Genomic DNA, 20,214 nt, shown 5'->3' with positions numbered 1-20,214 from the left:
CACTGGACAACCAGGGAATTCCCTGAATTTTATACTTAGTGTGCTCAAAAAAGAAGAAAGCCTAAGCTACATTTGAATTATACACAGTTTAAAAATTTCCAAAGAAAAATTATGGAATAATAATATACAAACCTCTCATATTTTTGGATCCAAGATTCCTCTATATTTTTAAATCTATTGCGATCAAATTCTATTTCCCACTGCAAGGCATTTATTTCCTATTAAAAAAAATAGCACTTTCAAGGAAATTACTACAAATCATTTCATGACTTTTGAATATTTGAAATCATTTAGTCACTTCACAGAAATAGGTTAAAGACAAAAAACTAATTACTGCTCAAAAAGAGTCTATGATGTTTATAAACACATATGACATGCCTCTTTAGCACTCAAAAAAGCTTTGCTGAAGCTTACTTATTATAGGGAACGTTTCAAATTTGTTGGCCTGAACCTAGATTTCTCATTGTCCCCAACCCATGCAGATCCCAACATATACTCCTGGAAGTCTGAGCCCAGGACACTCCCACCAAGGGAGAGTAAAACAGGAATAGGAAGATGACCATCTAGGGTGATTCCTAACTACCTTTTTAGTGAAGATGAGATGGTCAGAAAGAGGCAGGCTCTGCAGGGCAAGCAGAAGAAGAAAAATAGGAAAAGAAAAACAGGAAGTGTCGATTTGGCAGGCTTAGCCCATGTGACAATCTGTTTTGGATTATAAGCTCCAAAAGGGAAGAGACTGTATGAAGTTGAAGTACACCTAGCAGAGGGTATGCACAAATGACATATCCACTGGTACGGTGATTTTTAAGGGAATTCTATTTGAAAGCTTATTGAATTGAACAAGTCTACACTATACGCTATATGTGGTCAAATACCTTCTCCAAGGATCTCTTTTGTTCCACAGTTTTTTGAAGCACTGCCTGGGTATGACTTGTGGCTTTGCCAAATATTGCCTAAGAAAAATAAAGATTGTAACAGTATAAATTAAATTTCCAATCACCCTTATATGCAAGGTGAAGTTCACATTTTTATTTTAAGACAGTAGAAAAGTACCTTGAGATGAGATTCCCACAGAGACCTTTTGTATAGAGTTTGATAGTTCAAAAGCCAGAAGATCTTGGTTTGGTTCTTTCCCAATGAACGTGATAATGAACGAATGGATTTCGCACACAAGGACATGTACATGAACATTCCTAGCAGCATTATTCATAATAGCCCAAAATACCTATCAACTGGTAAACGGATAAACAAAATGTCGCATATCTATATAATGGAATATTATCTGGCAATAAAAAAGGAAGAAAGCACTGACACATGCTACAACATGCATAAACCTTCAAAATACACTAACTATAAGAATCAAGAAGAAAAAAAAAAAAAAAAAGAATCAAGAGGCAAAAGAATCTAGACATATACTGTATGGTTCTATTTATGAAATAGAAAAGGCAAAGCTATAAAGCAGAAAGTAGATTAGTGGTGGCTGGGGATGGGAATGGGAATAACTGCTAATAGGTAAGAGGTTCCTTTTTTGGGGTGATGGAAATGTTCTAAATTAAGTTGTGATGATAGTTACACGATTCTAAGTTTAGTAAAAATAAATTGCTTAAAACAAGTGAAATTCATGACATTAAGTTATATCTTAATAAAGCTGTTTTAAAAATCTATAGCTCAAAAAAAAAACACTATATTATAAACACTGATGCTTTTATTTTAAAAGCTATAACCAGGGAGTTCCCTGGTGGTCTAGTGTTCAGGATTCGGCACTTTTACTGCCATGGCCTGGGTTCAATCCCTGGTTGGGGAACTGAGATCCGGCAAGCTGTGCAGCATGGCCAAAAATATAAAAATTAAATTAAATTAAAAAGATAAAACCATACTACCTATCATTGGAATGTGTACCTGATGAAAGTGTAAAAGTAACTTCTTACATTGCTTTGAAGAATTCTCAATGCTTCCTCTTTACCTTCAAGATGTCTTTGAGATGCCTCAAGTTCAGTTTTCAAAATTTCTACCTCCTGAGGAGAAAAATACAATTAGTCTTCCTATCTGTGAGATATGCAACCCCAAATGATCGATTTAGACAGTCTACATTTAAGCTCAACATTCACTTCGACTCAAAGTGCTCTGACCTTACAAAATGAGGTTGGAAATTCCTCCAGGCTTTATAAGTGGACCAGAGAGGCTAAAACTGAGATGCTCGCTGTCAGGTGCCAGTTATGACTAAAAGCCCAAATCTTTTGCTTTTACCCATCTAGGCCACACACACAGTTAATAATTTGGAGAAAAAGCTTTAGACCACATAAAATAAGAACATGATCGGCTATACAGGTACAGTAGCTATTATAGGTAGAACTGTGCCCCCCATCCCAAAAGATATGCTCAAGTCCTAACCCCTGGTACCATAAATTCGACCTTATTTGGAAATAGGGTCCTTGCAGATGTAATTAATGTCATACTAGATTAGAGTAGGCCTCAATCCAATGACTGGTGTGACGCAGCTACAAGCCAAAGGTTGTTGGCGGCAACCGCCAGAAGCTAGGAGGTGGTAAAGGATTCTCCTCTAGACCCTTCAGAGGGAACATGGCCCACCCACATCTTGATTTCAGACCTCTAGCCGCCATAGCTGAGAGAGAATCGATCTGCTCTTTTTTTTTTTTTTTTTTTTTTTGCGGTACGCGGGCCTCTCCCGTTGCAGAGCAGAGGCTCCGGTCGCGCAGGCTCAGTGGCCATGGCTCACAGGCCCAGTGCTCCGCGGCACGTGGGATCATCCCAGACTGGGGCACGAACCTGTGTCCCCTGCATCGGCAGGCAGACTCTCAACCACTGCGCCACCAGGGAAGCTGCGATCTGCTCTTTTAAGACACCAGTTTGTCAGGGCAGCCCTAGGAAACCAGTAGAGTAGCAGTCACCAGAAGAGATACAAAGGCACAGTAAGGGAGTTCCCTGGCGGTCCAGCAGTTAAGACCCCATGCGTCCACTGCAGGGGGCCTGAGGTTCGACCTCTGGTCGGGAAACTAACATCCCACATGCTATGGCCAAAACAAAACCCAAAAAAACAAACAAAAAAAACAAATGCACACTAAGACAGGCTTTCTGTTCCTGAAAGGACAAGCACCCTCATAGAAACTCCAACTCCCAGCAAGACGGATGGTCTCCTCAGACCCCCTGGGGTACTTTCTAGTCCTCTGACTTCAAAGAGGTTCAATTAAGTCAGGTTATTTCAAGTCACACATACTGGGAAGACAGATGGAAGGGAGTGATTATTTTCTCCAGGAGGAGATTAGAGAAATAAGTTGGAAAGGAGAACAGGAGGGCATGTTTATACGAACAGCCATTGAGAGAGATGAGGCGACGAAGCCACCGAGATGCGGAGGCCAGTTGGAAGCTATGAGCTTGACAGTGTGGCTCGAGAATATATGGAAAGCCAACAGTTGACTTCCATACCATGTTAGTAATACTTACACAAAATATCTATCAGTGGACTTTATTCACATGAGAATTTGCATGTTAGCCAGAGGACCTACCTCTAAAGTTTCCTGAAGACGTTGCCTTAATTCCACATTTGACAACTCTGAATTAGAATCTACTAGAGGGAAAAAAAAAAATTAAATATTTTCTTTAGCTAGTTAAATATGGGACATTTGTTTACAAAATATCAAATACAGCCTTTCCCTAAACTGAAACAAGAAAATAACTGTAATAAACCAAATGACGATAAAAACAGATAGCTTAGAACATTCCACAAATGAAAAGACACATACTTTTGAATCGAAAGACTCTTAAAAAAAAGGACTCTAAAATAAAACTGTTGTTAATGAATTGGTTACTTACTATATCCAAACACAGTATTAATGAATGTTGGTGAGTAAAGTAAATAAATTTTGGTGTTTGGCTTAAGCTTGATCAATATCGTGATACGAATATCTAAGAAATAACCTGAATTTAATTTCTTTCCAAGGAGAATCACTAGAAGTCTCCAGTAACTTCAATTATTCTCTCCTTAATGGGATCGATCAACTGAGACATTAATCTGGGCTTCCCAGGAACTTCATTTACATTGCAGTTTCACTGGCAACAGAAAAACATTGAAGTGATAAATTATAGCAAGAGAACAGGAAGTCAAAAGAAGCAAAACAATTTAGAAAGAGTATTTTGAGGGACATTAAAAATTTCTCAAAACAATTCTTTTCTTTGCTATTCTGAACTTTCATCAACATGACAGTAACCAAGGGAAAACCTAAGTCATGTTTTTACTCTGATAATTCAGGGCTCCAATGAGGGACAAAAGTGACATTGGGGAACTTCCCTGGCGGTCCAGTGCAGGGGGCATGGGTTCAATCCCTGGTCGGGGAACTAGGATCCTGCATGCAGCATGGTGTGGCCAAAAATAAAAAAATAAATTTTTAAAAAAGTAACACAGGTTTGACAATGACAAGTTCTACTCTATTAACACCTGTGGTAGGCAGAATAATGGCCCCCAAAGATGTCCACATCTTAATCCCAGAACCTGTGAATACCTAGCAAAAAGGATTTTGCAGGTATGATTAAATACGTGGAGATAGGAGATGATTCTGGATTACCCAGGTCCTTATAAATGAAAGGAGGAGGCAGGGGAGTCAGTATCAGCATGAGGCAGCGGGAGAAGTGGCTGTGAAGACGGAGGAAGGGTACCACGGCCAGGGAAGGCAGCCTCTAGAAGGTGGAAAAGGCAAGGGAGTGGGTTCTCCCCTAGAGCCTCCAGAAGGGAGGCAGCCATGCCAACACGGTGATTTTAGTCCAGTGAAACCTGTTTTGGATTTTTGACCTACAGAACTGTAAGAGAATAAAATTTATGTTGTTTTAAACCATTAAATTTCTGGTAATTTGGAAACTGCCTATTAGCAAGAGGAAACTAACACAATATTCTCACCTAGGATCAAGTCAACTTTGATAAAAAGACAAAAGTCGATAACTCAAAAAATATAGGAGCTCATACCATTACTATTACTTCTTGTTGATATCCCAGTAGTTTCCTCACATTTTTGTAAAGGCATCTTAGCATAACGTTCAATTTTCAACACCTTGCTTGCAAAACAGTATCCATCCTCTATGCATGATAAGGACTTGGAAGAAAAATATATACATAATCCCATCCTAATTTCAAGAAGGATTTTGAAGGACAGAGATCGATCCCCAGCTGCACCATGTTTTCGTAAATCTGAAATGTTTCTTAAATTATTTTCATGTTGTTCTAATTGTGTTTGTTCCACTTTGGTGGGGAAGTTTTACAATGTGGATTACAAAAGATTCAGCCACACCAGAGCTGTACCTCAGTGCAGGCTGGGACTCATCCACCAGTTCCGGGTCACTTTGCAGTTGTAACATTCTATCACAATATGATTCTGAATTTTATTCTCTCCTTAGTGTACAGCACAATTTATTTTTACTTATGATAAATTAATTTTGTTTTGAGAATTTTATGACATCCCGAAAATAACCTGAAGCCTGTGTGTTCTGCCTGTAACACTCCTTCCCCAGATGAGCATCAGGCTTGCAGTGCTCCAATGTGACCTCTCTTTTTGCGGTACACGGGCCTCTCACTGTTGCGGCCTCTCCCGTTGCGGAGCACAGGCTCCGGACGCACAGGCTCAGCGGCCATGGCTCACGGGCCCAGCCGCTCCGTGGCATGTGGGATCTTCCCGGACCGGGGCACGAACCCGCGTCCCCTGCATCGGCAGGTGGACTCTCAACCACTGCGCCACCAGGGAAGCCCAATGTCACCTCTCTTGACCTGTGCCTCAAACAGCAGCGCCCCAGCCCCTCCACTCACTCACTGTCTTTTCACGTACCACTGCCTGATATTACATAGCTGTTGATTTGCAGGTTTATTTTCTGTCTGCTCTACCAGAATGTGAACTCCATGGCATTAGGGCCTTTGACTATTTTATTTACTGATGTTATTCCCAGAGTCTGGTACTGTGCTGGGCACCTAACAGGTACCCAATAAATGTTTGCTGAATAAGACAAAAAAAGAACAAAGGACGTATACCACTACTTCACAAGAAAAGCAAGGTAAGTAATTACTTATTGATGTAACTAACATATATGTATTGGTGCAGAATAATTACTGTACTTCACAATTTGTATAACGCGTGGAGACACAAACATCAATCACTTTTACCATCACCAATCAGCCTCTAGAGGTGAATAAAGATAAATTTCTAAAATCCACGACGGTGACCCATCTTCATGTGTTGGAAGGCTGACAGCACTGATAAAATCCACAGGGCAGAAAAGAGGAGGAGAAAGAGGATGCTGGGCATTCTTACCAGTGCTACTTTGTCGGCCGTGATAGGGAATTTGGGGTCCTTCCGGGTGTGTATCATGCAAGCTCTTATGCTTGGAATACTGAAAAACGGCACTGTTTCTTTCTTCCCCATTTCTTGAAAACGGGGGAGGACTACAGGCCTTTCCATCTGATCTTTTTCTAGATGTAAATAAATGTGAAACTTGCACTTCATAAATGCCGCCGGGCCTTCTTCTGAGGCCATACCCTAAATCGCCTTCTGCCATGTCATCGTCCTCTGCTTCCCAGGCCTGCCCCTCTGCCTCACTCTGCGGCCTCGCCTCCCTGCTCATCAGCCACGTGCCTTCTTTACCGTAGGGATAAACAAGTTATCTGCAGTTAAGAGAAAACAGTAGTTAAAAAGCCGTCAGTATAATCAAAGTTGGGTTTGCCAGGGAAGAAAAGTTCCTTCCTGTATTTTACAGGCACAGCCAGCAATGCACAAGCACACAGATGCCCCTTGCAATCCAACTGAAGCTGTTTAACATTTCAGGACTTTTCGGGTAAGAAAAGATCTGACTCCTTATTTCCAAGGAAATAGGAAAGACTTTTACTGAATCCAATAATCTACTGATCAGGATAAAGCACATCAGGCTTTGCCAAGGAAAAAGAACGCACCTGACAAACAAGCTTACAAAGGAAAGGGATCCGTTTTCATGAGCCTAAGAGCTGTATAAAATTCAGAAGAGTCTCTGAAAACCCAGCTTCCAATGACTCAGACCATCTTGCCTCTGTTCCTCACAACCCTTTATCTACTTCAGGTGCTCAGGGCCCTTACGCTCTCTCCTACGGCTCTACTTGGTTCATTTTCTATTTCTGTGCAGATACGATTAGGAGAGGTTTTGTCGGGACAGTGACAGATGGAGGGAAGAAGGTCCCCCCGTCGTCCCTCTCTTTCTCTAACCATGCCACACCTCCAGTGTTTCTCAGCACAGAGTAAAAGTCAAAGCCCTTCCAATGGCGAGGGGCCGCAAGCTCACCTCTGCCCCGTACCCTCACCCTGGCCTCCCCAGCCTCCCTGGTATTACTGACCGAGCCAGGCATTCCTGCCCCAGAGCTTCGAGTTCCCTCTGCCTGGAACATTCTTCCCCCAGCCAGATGCACAGCTGGTTCCTCGCCTCCTTGGGTCTTCCCTGCAGCGTCACCTTCTCAGCGTGGCCTTTCCTGGCACCCCACCTAAAACTGCCAACTCCTCTTCACTATCCTACTTCTCTGCTTGATTTTTCTTCTTGGCATTTATGACCTACTAACATACCCCTCTATATTTTGCTCATTTTTCAAAGCACACCATTCAAAGGGGGAAAGCAGTACACTTGGGAGCCTAGGGAAGCAGAAGGTGGCTCTGGCCTGCCTGTTACGCTTCTCAAAAGGTAGTGCGACCTGGACATTTCCTCTACCGGAGCCCAAACCCGCTCCCGAGGGCCCGAAGTGGAATGCAAGCTCCACAGGGTAGAGATTTTGGTCTGTTTGGATCACAATGCATGCCCAGTGCCTACACAGTTATCTAAGACAGTGATCAGTGCACAACAGTACTTTTAAATAAGTGGATAAAGGGAGAAGCAAACTGAGGGACTTCCCTGGCGGTCCAGTGGTTAAGACTCTGTGCTTCCACTGCAAAAGGTGCAGGTTTGATTCCTGGTAGGGGAACTAAGATGCTGCATGCCTCGAAGTGCAGCCAAAATAAATAGATAAATAGATAAATCAATTAATTAAATAAATAAAACCAATAAACTGAAATACCTGCCTGGGGTGAAAAACAAAACAGCCACCTCTGTAAGGCTCCACACCGGATAACCTGGGGCTAACTCCGGATAAACATGCCCTACAGAGGGCTTCCCTGGTGGCCCAGTTGTTGGGAGTCCGCCTGCCAATGCAGGGGACACGAGTTCATGCCCCAGTCCGGGGGGATCCCACATGCTGTGGAGCGGCTGGGCCCGTGAGCCATGGCCGCTGGGCCTGCGTGTCCGGAGCCTGTGCTCCGCAACGGGAGAGGCCACAGCAGTGAGAGGCCCGCGTACCGCAAAAAAAAAAAAAAAAAAAAGCCCTACAGAGAAATGCCCATCACCGAAAAACACCCCCACCCCGTGTGGAGCCCACTGTGGGCACCTACCTGGTGACAGTGTCCACCTGTTGGCTGGAGAGCACTGGAAATGCTCAGCCTTGTCCCTCCAGTACAAGGGCAGTGAAGAGGGACTTTCACCACCAGCCATTTCAAAACAGCTGCTTTGCTGAAGGTATTTAGAAATATTTCATCCTTTTCTCAAGACTCTTTTTTTTAAAAGGAAAATAAACACATCTGAAATCCTTTCTAAATATCCTGCTGTTTAAGTAATTGCTTACCAGGACATTCAAAAATAATTAAATCTCAGTCTTGTATTTTTGCTGAAGTCTCTCTCTTAGTCTCCCACTTTTAAAACCACACAAAGATGCCAAATAAATCTATCATGTTTGAAGGGGTTTCTGTTATTTTTAGGGTCAAGGTACCATACATTTTCAATGTTTAAAAACAAAGGCCCTTAAAAGATTAAAAAACAGGGGCTTCCCTGGTGGCGCAGTGGTTGAGAGTCCGCCTGCCGATGCAGGGGACACGGGTTTGTGCCCCGGTCCGGGAGGATCCCACATGCCGCAGGGTGGCTGGGCCCGTGAGCCATGGCCGCTGCGCCTGCGTGTCCAGAGCCTGTGCTCCGCAACGGGAGAGGCCACAGCAGTGAGAGGCCTGTGTACCAGTAAAAAAAAACAAAAAAAAAAAAACAAAAACAAAATTAAAAAACAAAACAAACAAAGGCCCTTAAAAATTTTAGAGAGATACATTATAAAAGAAGATACTTTGAGAGTTCCCCAGTGGCCTAGTGGTTAGGATTCCAGACTTTCACTGCCGGTGCCCGGGTTCAATCCGAGGTCGGGGAACTGAGATCCAGCCATAAAGCACAGCCAAAAAAAAAAGGAAGAAGAAGATACATAGATGGAAAGAGGCTCAATATCATTCATCAAGGAATTATAGATTACAATTACAAAAAACTACAATGAGATTCCACCACATACCACTGTCAATTCCAGGTGTTGCCAAGGATGTGGACACCCAAATACACTGATGGCAGGAGTATAAGATGGTACAACCACTGAAAAAGTTTGACAGTTTCTTTCAAACAAGTGACCCAACAACTGCATTCTCAAGCTTTACCCATGAGAAATGAAAACATGTGTTCATACAAAGATGTGTGCATGAATGTTCAGAGTATTATTCAAATTAGCCAAAAAACTGAAAACAATCCAAATGTCCATCAACAAGAAAATGGACAAATTGTGGTAGTCCACACACAGAATATATTCAGTAATAAATAATACATTTCTGATATATGCAATAATGTGGATGAATCTTACATTATGCTAACAGAAGAACCATGTATTGTATGAAATCCAGGCAAAACAACAGATCAATGGTTACCTGGGGTGGGAAGGTTGGCTTCAAAGGGCATGAGGGAACTTTTCTGGGGTAATGAAAAGTCTTGTATGTTGACTGGAATGATGGTTTGTCAAAACTCATTAAACCATATACTTATAATGGTACATTTTATTATATGTAAATTATACCTCAATAATATATTAAAATGTATTTTTAAAAACAGAAAAAAAATGAGACCTTTTAACTGGATTAGGGGAAAAGACGAGAAGTGTGTTAATCAGCTGTGTCCTAGAAAAGAAAATGATTAAACTGGATGCCTTAAATTGGCAACAACTTGGGCTTCCCTGGTGGCGCAGTGGTTGGGAATCCGCTTGCCAATGCAGGGGACACAGGTTCAAGTCCTGGTCCGGGAAGATCCCACATGCCGCGGAGCAACTAAGCCCGTATGCCACAACTACTGAGCCTGTGTTCTAGAGTCCGCGAGCCACAACTACTGAGCCCACACGCCTAGAGCCCGTGCTCCGCAACAAGAGAAGCCACCGCAATGAGAAGCCCGTGCACTGCAACGAAGAGCAGCCCCGCTCACCACAACTAGAGAAAGCCCAAGTGCAACAAGGAAGACCCAACACGGCCAAAAATAAATAATAGATTAATTAATTAATTTAAAAAACTGGCAACAACTTTTAAGCCATGATCTAATAACAGCTAGCACTTGTTGCTTGCTTTCTGTGTGCGAGGCACTATTCTAAGTGCGCTACTTAGATTATTCTATTTAATCTTCACAAACACTTTACAAGACAATACTATTGTTGTTTAAGTCTAGACAATTACACTGAAGTACAGAGAGGTTAAATAACATAGCTAAAAAGAGAGAGAGCCAGATTCTGAATCTAGACCCCTCACGTCAGAGATACTGTTAGACTCTTAGCCACTGCTTTCTATCTTTCAGAGAACTTCAATGAGATTAACATCAGAGTAAACCAAGTTTCTATTATTTATGATATCAAGTAAAACTGAGAGTAAAAGTCTAAAATAGCTAGTTTGGCAACACTCAACGAAGTATATTGGACCCATTTTTTCCCAAAATTTTTATGAAATCATCTTGGTTCCTCTACAAGTTTATTTCCTAAATAAGTTTGTCTAGGGACTTCCCTGGTGGTCCAGTACGTAGGACTCTGTGCCCCCATTACAGGGGGCCTGGGTTCGATCCCTGGTCGGGGAACTAGATCCCGCACGTATGCTGCAACTAAGAAGTCTGCGTGCCACAACTAAGAAGCCCTCATGCCACAAGAAGATCCCACATGTTGCAACTAAGACCTGGCGCAGCCAAAATAAATAAATAATTTTTAAAAAATGTTTGTCTATTTTTATTTGTCAAGGTAGATAGGATATTACTTACTGAATCAAAGACTAATCCCTAAGAGGCTGTATTTTACCTCTAGGGCAGCCTCCTGCCTCTGTTAAGAAGGGCGTGGTCAGGGTCTGGTAGCCAACAGTGCAGAAAACAGAATTGGTCAACGCAAAGGGAAAAAGCAATAAGAGGAAAGAGTAAGCAATCACAGGATCAGCTAAGAATATTTTTCAATGTGCCACATATATCCAGGCGTCACAGGTACACCTTCCTACTGTTCAGAGTTGAACAAAAGGAGCTTCACATGGTCTAATGCTCTAGTGTTTTTTAAAATGTAACTTTGGGAATTGTTGTCTGTGTACTCTCCCACTGTTATATACTAATTATATAGTAATATTAATATGTAATGCAGTCGGGACTTCCCTGGTGGTCCAGTGGTTAAGACTTGACTTTTAGAACACATTTCTTCTAAGAAAGGGGAAAAAAGTTGAAGTTACTAACATTCCATTCAACCAGTTTTGGGTTTTTTTGGTTTTTTTGCGGTACACGGGTCCCTCACTGTTGTGGCCTCTCCCGTTGCGGAGCACAGGCTCCGGACGCGCAGGCTCAGCGGCCATGGCTCACGGGCCCAGCCGCTCCGCGGCATGTGGGATCTTCCCGGACCGGGGCACGAACCCGTGTCCCCTGCATCGGCAGGTGGACTCTCAACCACTGCGCCACCACGGAAGCCCCATTCAACCAGTTTTAAATGCATTCAAGGCTGACAACCAAGGAGGCAGCAGGATGTGTGACAGAGAAGGGCCCTGACCCAGAAGGCCTGGGTTCAAATCTCACAGCACCACGTGCTGCTCTGTGATCCTGGGCAAGTCATTTAATCTCCCAGAGCCTATTTCAGGATTTCCAAAATGGCTTTAAGCATAACTACTTTATAGGGGTATTTTGGACACTATCAATATATTTGAAATCAATGTTCATTAATATGAATTTGAGTATTAGTTTCTTCATTTGTCAAGTCAGGGGACTGGATAAGATTCTTCCGTTCTTTAGACCTCTAAAATTCTGGCTCTATAGCAGCATTTTCCAAAGTGTGCCCCATGGAACCCTGGCTCTATGGACTATTAGGTGTTGCTAGAAATAAAAAGGTCCTTTTGATCTTATTATGGGTGTCTTCTTATGCCAGCCCAAGCATACGTGACTTGCCCAAAATTACACAGGCAGTGGCAGGGCCAGAACTAGAATCCATATCCCTGGCTCCTGGTCCACTTGGGAATGGCGACTGAATGAACAGACTACAGACCGTGAGCACACAATCTTCTACTCTTCCATTAAAACAACTCTGAAAGTGACGTGTATCTTCCTAATTGCTAAATCTAAGATCTAGCCTCATTCCTCAGGCTGCTGCGCTTCTGCAGAAACTGTGATGCTACTGACTCACCATGTCCAAGTCCTCCGGCCCACCTTCATTCCTCAACCCCACAGGGATCCCTGACTGGCTCCGACCTGCCCACTCAGACTCCTTTGCCTCTTCCCGTCCCTTCTGTATATGTTTGGCTTCCACTCCTGAAAACTCTTAAAATACACATCCCCAGCTCGATATCCTGCCAGCATTTCAAACACAGCTTGTTCAAAAACAAATGCATTACCCTCCCCACTGCCACCCCAGGTCTCCTGCTGAGTCCTCTGTTTCTGCAAACCCATCAATCACGCTCCAAAACATCCAGGGCCAAAATTTTGGGATTTGGGGTTTTTTCCTTTTTCTTCTTTTCAGTTCCTTCAGTTGCCAAGTCCTCTAGGTCCACAAAATCTCCCCAAACCATGTCCTTCTTTGCATATCAACTTCACAGCCCCGGATGAACTTCTTTTACCTCTCCTGGGCTAAACCAATACTTCCCTAACTGATCTACTCCAAGCCTTTGCTGCCAACTCAGTCATCTGCAAGCACAGATCCAATGATGCCCCTCTCCTGCCCAAAAACATTCCATAGCTCCCATGGTATATATGATTAAAGTAGGTGTCACCTTGTTTTCCACAACGTAACCAGTTTTCACTTCCTGTGCCATCTGCCAGTATTCCCTGGGCATGCTCTGTGCTTCCGTGGAAAAGGGATTGTACCTGCTCCCAGGCCCCCTCAGCCTGGTCTCTTTAAAGCCTCTGCTGGAGCCATTCTCCACCCAGAATGCTTTCTCCTCTCAGGCCCTCCTCAGTTCATGACAGCCACTCCCTCCAGTAGCCCTCCTGACTCCCCTGGGCCAGATGTGCTTTCTTCTACCTCTGAGCCCTCCTAGCTCTGCGTTGTATCCTTCTAATAGTCCGTATTTCCTACCTGACTTGCTTTTTTATCACACACGGCCCTACTGTAGGGAATGAGTGTCTCTCATTTACTTGCGCATAAGAGGTGTTCCAGAGACACTTAATGGATGGAATTGAAAAAGAAAACAGATTCCTGCCTGGAAAACTTGAACTAGAAGCATCCACACCCACTAGCCAGACAACTATTTCCTTAGCAAACAAGTTGATCAAACAGACACCTAATTCCTGTCAGGCTTGGCAAAAAAGGAACTGACTTCAGCCCTTTCTGTAAACAGTGATCTGCAGCATACCGCTGTAGGATTTTGTTTAAATTTTAATGTTAAAATAATTTTAGATTTACAGTAAGTTGCAAAGATAGTACAGTGAGCTCCTGTATGCTCTCTACCCAAATTCCTCTAATGCAATATTAGAGTACATTTATCAAAAATAAGAAATTAACATCGATACACGCACTTACCAAATACTTTATCAGGATTTCCCCAGTTTCTCTACTGATGTCCTTTTTCTGTTCTAAGATCCAATCCAGGATACCACATTGCATTTACTGCGCTGTAGTTTTAAGGCTCATAATTAGCAGAAAAATATAGAAAAAATAATAATAAAGGAGGAGATGAGAGAGGTAGAAAGAGTCTTTCAAAATCTATTCCTTATTTCTACAATATAAGATGAGGACACTCAACTAGCAAGAGCGGAAGAAGGAGCCAGTTTACCAGCTTGTACATAACCTGCCGAGCTTCTCGAATTTGCGCAGCCCCGCCCGGGGGTCTGGCCCCGGACCCTCTCCACTGTCCTTGGCGGGTGAGGAACCGAGAGCAGGTCTAAGTGAGCTGGACCCCGGCCGCCTCGCGCCGTCCCCGTCCCTCCGCCCCCTGAGCGCGCTCACCTGAGGCCGAGATTCCACGCTTCGCTGGCCGCCGTTCCTCCACCCACGTGACCGCGCTGCGCGGCCCCAACCGGAAAGGCGGGCGTGGCGGCCGGGGGCCCGGCACCGCCCCCTGGCTCTATGCCAGAGCCGGAGCTCACATGGTTAGGGGACGGCGCAGGTAGCTCTGTCCGACTTAGACCGCGGTAACGTGACCAGCTGTGCGCAACCGAGTTTTAAATAATAGCTCGAGACCTAGAAAAACAGGGCGAGGCAGCGCGTGCGTCAGTGAAGGTAAAATTAGCTGGTTCAAATATTAAGCGTCTAGGAATCGAGTAAGAGAAAGATGGAGCTGAGCTGGAGCGGCTCTGAGCTGAAAAGCAGGCTTTCAGAGCTAAGGAATGAGGGGGCCTTGTAGGCCAGAGGAGCTGCTGGGGCAAAGGCCAGGCAGTGGGAAGGAGCCAGAGGGCAGGGCCTGGTGGGCCTGGAAAGCTGCTATACGGGCCACCCATTCCTGTGAATATACGGCGAAGGGCCCTACCTCCCTTTAACCCCTCCCAAAACGTGCTGGGTCATTAGCTTCACCTGGTGCAATGATTTTGGTATTATTTCCTAATACCCAACATCCTTGAAATAACTGAAGGAATTTTGTAGTGGTCAAAAACTTGACCAGATTTAATGATCACTCTGGATTAGAAATAAACTAATGCCATAGAAAATTCAGTTAACAATGACATTAAGAAGAAAAAAAGGGAATTTTATTAGGGCCAAACTGAGGATTATAACCCAGAAGACAGACCCTCAGAAAGCCCTGAGAACTGTTCCACCTGTTAGAAGTCTAAGACACAGTTATATCCATTTTCAAGACGGAGGATCTTACGTGGAAATGACATACTGATCTTTTACATAAGGTTCACCAAAGATACATACCCCAGGGAAGCACGTGGAAAGCGAGCAACAAGGCACCATGACCCCCTACAGAGCTGCGCTTCTTTTAGGAAGTTACATGGCTAGCATCAGAAGAAAGGGAAAAAAATTGGTCTCTACGGTGGAGCATGCGCTTCTATCTTTGAGGAGCTCTGGTTAATGTGTAATGCAAATGCACGTGCACATTAGGGAGGGAGGAGGCCCAAAGGGACACACAGAGAATTTTATGTTTAATTTTTCTTGTCCTGTCTTAAAGTATACATTTTATTTCATCGCTAGTAAACCCTTTTCTCACAGTAACAAGCTTCTTAATCTTCCTCTTCTGCAAATCCATAACCATCCATTTCCCCAAAGTAAAGATACCTAGGTATGAAGAAAACGAGACTTAGAACTGAGGCTTTAATCTCTCCTGATTATGAGCATACTAGAAGCTCAGGGATTTAGATTACCATAAAAGATCAATATGTTTATAACTTTAAAGCCAGTTTGCCTGCTCTCTTGTTTAGTGTGATGAGCATATTCAGTAGCTTTACAAACCCCAAATAATTTTTCTTTACTTAAAACTGCGACTTAACTATTTAAAGTAGCAGTCTTTAAAATTTTTCAAGTCTCTCCCCTAAAAAAAAAACTTAAATAACTCTGTTTTCTTTGTCAGAACTTCTCCAGAATGCAGAACTTTGATTGTATGCATATAAAATTTATTATGAAACATTTTGAAGTAATGTGGTATGCAGTTAAGTTTGTGGTTTATTTTTTTGTGTATGGAGGTACATCATTTGTTGAAAGATTATTATTTCCCCCATTGATTTGTCTTTGCACCTCCATCAAAAATTGCCCCTATATGCGTGGGTTTATTTCTGGACTCTATTCTGTTCCACTGATATGTGTTCATCCTTCCACCAATACCACACTGACTTACTTTACTCTTTATAGCAAATCTTTAAATCAGTTACTGTAAGTCTTTTAACTTTGTTCTTTTTCATCATTGGTTATTCTGGTTCCTATATATTTCCATATAAATTTTAGAATCAACTTATCAATTTTTACTTTAAAAGAGTATGCCGGAGGGCTTCCCTGGTGGCGCAGTGGTTGAGAATCCACCTGCCAATGCAGGGGACACGGGTTCGTGTCCCGGTCCGTGAATATCCCACGTGCCGCGGAGCGGCTGGGCCCGTGAGCCATGGCCGCTGAGCCTGTGCGTCCGGAGCCTGTACTCCGCAACGGGAGAGGCCACAGCAGTGAGAGGCCCGCGTACCGCAAAAAAAAAAAAAAAAAAAAAAAGAGTATGCTGGAACCTAAGTGTCCATCGATAGATGAATGGATAAAGAAGATGTGGCACATATATACGAGGGAATATTACTCAGCCATAAAAAGAAATGAAATTGAGTTATTTGTAGCGAGGTGGATGGACCTAGAGTTTGTCATACAGAGTGAAGTAAGTCAGAAAGGGAAAAAACAAATACCGTATGCTAACATATATATATATATATATACCGTATGCTAACATATATATATATATATATATATATGGAATCTAAAAAAAAAAAAAATGGTTTTGAAGAACCTAGGGGCAGGATAGGAATAAAGACGCAGATGTAGAGAATGGACTTGAGGACACCGGGACGGGGAAGGGTAAGCTGGGACGAAGTGAGCGAGTGGCATGGACTTACAAATACTACCAAATGTAAAGTAGCTAGTGGGAAGCAGCCGCATAGCACAGGGAGATCAGCTCGGTGCTTTGTGACCACCTAGAGGGGTGGGATAGGGAGAGTGGGAGGGAGACGCAAGAGGGAGGGGATATGGGGATATATGTATATGTATAGCTAATTCACTTTGTTATACAGCAGAAACTAACACACCATTGTAGAGCAATTATACTCCAATAAAGATGTTTAAAAAAAAAGTATGCTGTGATTTTGCTTGGGATTGAATTTATAGATCAATTTGGAGAAAACTGACATGTTAATAATATTTATGAGTCTTGAAATTCATGAACATGGTATATCCATCCATTTGGATCTTTGATTTCTCTCATTTGATTTTCTGCATGCAGATCTTGCACATATTTTGTTTATACCTAAGATTTATACCTAAGTATGTAATGCTTTTTGGTTCTATTGTAAATGGTATTGTTGTTTTAATTTCCAGTTGTTTGTCACTACTATATGGAAATGCAGTTGATTTTTGTGTATTGGTCTTGTATCCTGTGACCTTGCTAAGGTCAGTTATTCATGTAGCTTTTGTGTGGTTTCTCTTTGGAATTTCTGCATAAATAATCATGTTGATTGAGAATAGCTTATTTATTCCTTTCAGGTCTTTTATTTATTTTCTTGCTTAATGCACTGGACAGGACTTCCAGGACGACCAATTTGCTTTTTATTTGCTAGTCTTGCTTAACAAATTATATTTTTCTAATCTCCCCTTCCATAAAAATAAACCCCTTAAAAAATAAACCTCTAGATGGATTTCAGGGGCCTGTGAATCTTTGAAAAATATAAGCAACATTTTATGTTAGTACGTATATCTGTATTTCCTTGGAGGAAGTGGGTTCATAGCTTACATCGGACTGCCAAAGGGATTTATGTCATCAAAAGGATTAAGGAATAAATTTTAAGTAAAAGCACAGGTATAATTTTCATGATCTTGTTTTTCACATATGCAGCAACCAAAGTTATTAAGAACAGTGTTTTTGTTTTTACTTTGCCCCCTCCCCCATTGATAGGAAAGCATAAATATTTCTCTGCAGTTTTGACCCCTATCACTTTTGTGTTAAGGATAAACACGAATTTAAATGTTGGTAGGGATTGGTGGTAGGACATGCTTAGAATGCAGAAGAAACACAGCTGAAGTAAGGCCAATACCTTATTTCAAAGCCCGCAAAAATAAAAATCTAACAAGAAGGGCATAAGGGGGAAAAAATGACTAGTTATCCACATATCAAAGCTTATTATCTTAAGACACTCTTGAGAAACTGAATAAATCACGTTAAGAAGTCTCATTTAAAGAAATATAAAATGATTTAAAATTTGCCACACTTTTATCTCCTTCAGTTTGGTTTAAATCAGCCTATTTAAACAAAAAGTTAACAAGTAGGTTTGGATAAAACCAGAGACAAACAGTAAATAGGATTATTTTTAAGACCTTTTTCAGGCAACTATAAGATGTTAAAGCATTGTCACTAGTTTCACATGAAAACCTAGGGCTGAAATTAATAAGTATATTAATACTTTTAAGATTCTCATAATGTATTAGATTCCATTATTTCCTTTCTGTTGAAGGAAAATCTTTATTATTATGAGCCAATGTTAGTGTTAGGATGGATAATTATTAGCAATCAGTTGACAAGCAAGAGAATTTAGTGAATCCCAGTAGTGAAAAGAATATTGTCTTTTCAAAACAGCCATTAGTGGGAATTCCCTGGCGGTGCATTGGTTAGGACTCCATGCTTCCACTGCAGGGTGCATGGGTTTGACCCATTGTCAGGAAACTAAGATCCCACAAGCCACGTGGCCAAAAAAAAAAAAAAAAAAAAAGCAGCCTAGTACTACTAAAAATAACAACAAACATATATATGTTGCTTAGTATGTGTAAAGCACTGTTTGTTTCCTCCTTATAGTAGTCCTCTGAAGTAGTAGTTGTCCTCATTCTATATTTCATTTGATCCCACGTAGTACTGGTAAAACCTTTGTGATAGTATCCTACTAGTCTGGGTGAGCTTTCTCCTCCATACCCATCCTTCAAGGACCTGCATCCTACGTCATGTATCCTTAATTTTTTTCTTTTATTCTCTCATTATGTTAGAACCTCCAGAAGGGCACGTATCACAATCTACTATTTGTTTAAAGTGTCCATTTGAGTGTTTATCTTCTTTGTGTACTAGATTAAGATCATCTGGGGCTTCCCTGGTGGCGCAGTGGTTGAAAGTCCGCCTGCTGATGCAGGGGACACGGCTTCGTGCCCCGGTCCGGGACGATTCCACGTGCCGCGGAGCGGCTGGGCCCGTGAGCCATGGCCGCTGAGCCTGCGCGTCCGGAGCCTGTGCTCCGCAATGGGAGAGGCCCCAATAGTGAGAGGCCCGCGTACCGGTAAAAAAAATATATATATATCATCTGGAAGTCAAGAATTTATTTTAGGAGGACTTCTGCACCACAGTGATTTGCATGGAGTCTACATTATAGGTAATCTGTTTATCAAAATGAAACTTTTAAATGTTATACTTGCATACAATTTATCTTCCAGGAATTTACTTGACAAAGCTGCTCATGTGCAAAGTTGCATACGCATTAGGCAGCACAGCTCAGTGGGTAAGAGCCTAAGATGGAATCCAAACTCTGATAACTTTGCTGTGATCTTAAGTCACTTAATCCTTCTGTGCCTTGGTTCCATCGCCTGTAATGACAATAATAATACCTACACCTCAGACAGTAGTCAGGTGAATTAAGAGTTCACTTTTTGAAATGTGCTTAAAACAGTGCCTGCCACATAGTAATATATGTGCTATTCTCTTTTTTTGTATTTTTTTATTGAAGTATAGTTGATTTACAATGTTAATTTTTGCTGTACAGCAAAGTGATTCAGTTATACATATATATACATTGTTTTTTGTATACTTTTCCATTATGGTTCATCACAAGATATTGAATATAGTTCCCTATGCTATTCTTTCTTATTATCCTGGCACCATTTGCAATAGTAAAAAGCTGGAAACAACCTAAATGTCCATCAATAGGGGACTCAAACAATGCAAAGATGTTCAACATCATTAATCATTAGAGAAATGTAAATCAAAACCAAAATGAAATATGACTGTACATCTACAGGATGGCTATTAGATGAACAGTAGCAAGTGTTGTCAAGGATATGGAGAAATTAGATCCCTAATACATGGATGGTAAGAATATAAAGTAGTGCAACCACTCTGGAAAAGTTTGGCATTTCCTCAAAATGTTAAACTCAGTTGCAATATGACCCAGCAGTTTGCTTCTTAGCTATATCCAAGAGTTGAAAACATACATCCACACAAAAACTTGAACACA

General features: G+C 42.0%; 1 protein-coding gene across 6 annotated transcripts in view; it reads right to left on the bottom strand.

Moving 5' to 3' along the window:
• Positions 1 to 14,405, bottom strand: part of CCDC125 (coiled-coil domain containing 125) — a 32,538-nt gene extending 18,133 nt beyond the window's left edge. The window contains exons 1-7 of one of the 6 annotated variants that reach the window (XM_032627276.1): positions 14,273 to 14,304; positions 13,847 to 13,938; positions 6,309 to 6,658; positions 3,525 to 3,586; positions 1,929 to 2,015; positions 876 to 953; positions 133 to 218 (exon numbers count right to left, since the gene is read on the bottom strand). In XM_032627276.1, coding sequence (XP_032483167.1) covers positions 133 to 218; positions 876 to 953; positions 1,929 to 2,015; positions 3,525 to 3,586; positions 6,309 to 6,618 — 623 coding nt within the window. In that variant the 5' untranslated portion in view covers positions 6,619 to 6,658; positions 13,847 to 13,938; positions 14,273 to 14,304. Of the gene's footprint in view, positions 1 to 132; positions 219 to 875; positions 2,016 to 3,524; positions 6,659 to 13,846; positions 13,939 to 14,272 lie in introns of all 6 variants that reach the window. The other 5 variants (XM_032627275.1, XM_032627277.1, XM_032627278.1 and 2 more) reach the window with 5 other exon arrangements.
• Between the last annotated feature and the right edge of the window lie 5,809 nt (positions 14,406 to 20,214).

This window comes from Phocoena sinus, chromosome 3, assembly GCF_008692025.1.
Source record: "Phocoena sinus isolate mPhoSin1 chromosome 3, mPhoSin1.pri, whole genome shotgun sequence".
In the NCBI taxonomy this organism is placed as follows: Eukaryota; Metazoa; Chordata; class Mammalia; order Artiodactyla; family Phocoenidae; genus Phocoena; species Phocoena sinus.
The sequence above is the reverse complement of the archived record's forward strand: the minus strand, read 5'-3'. Positions and strand labels throughout refer to the sequence as shown.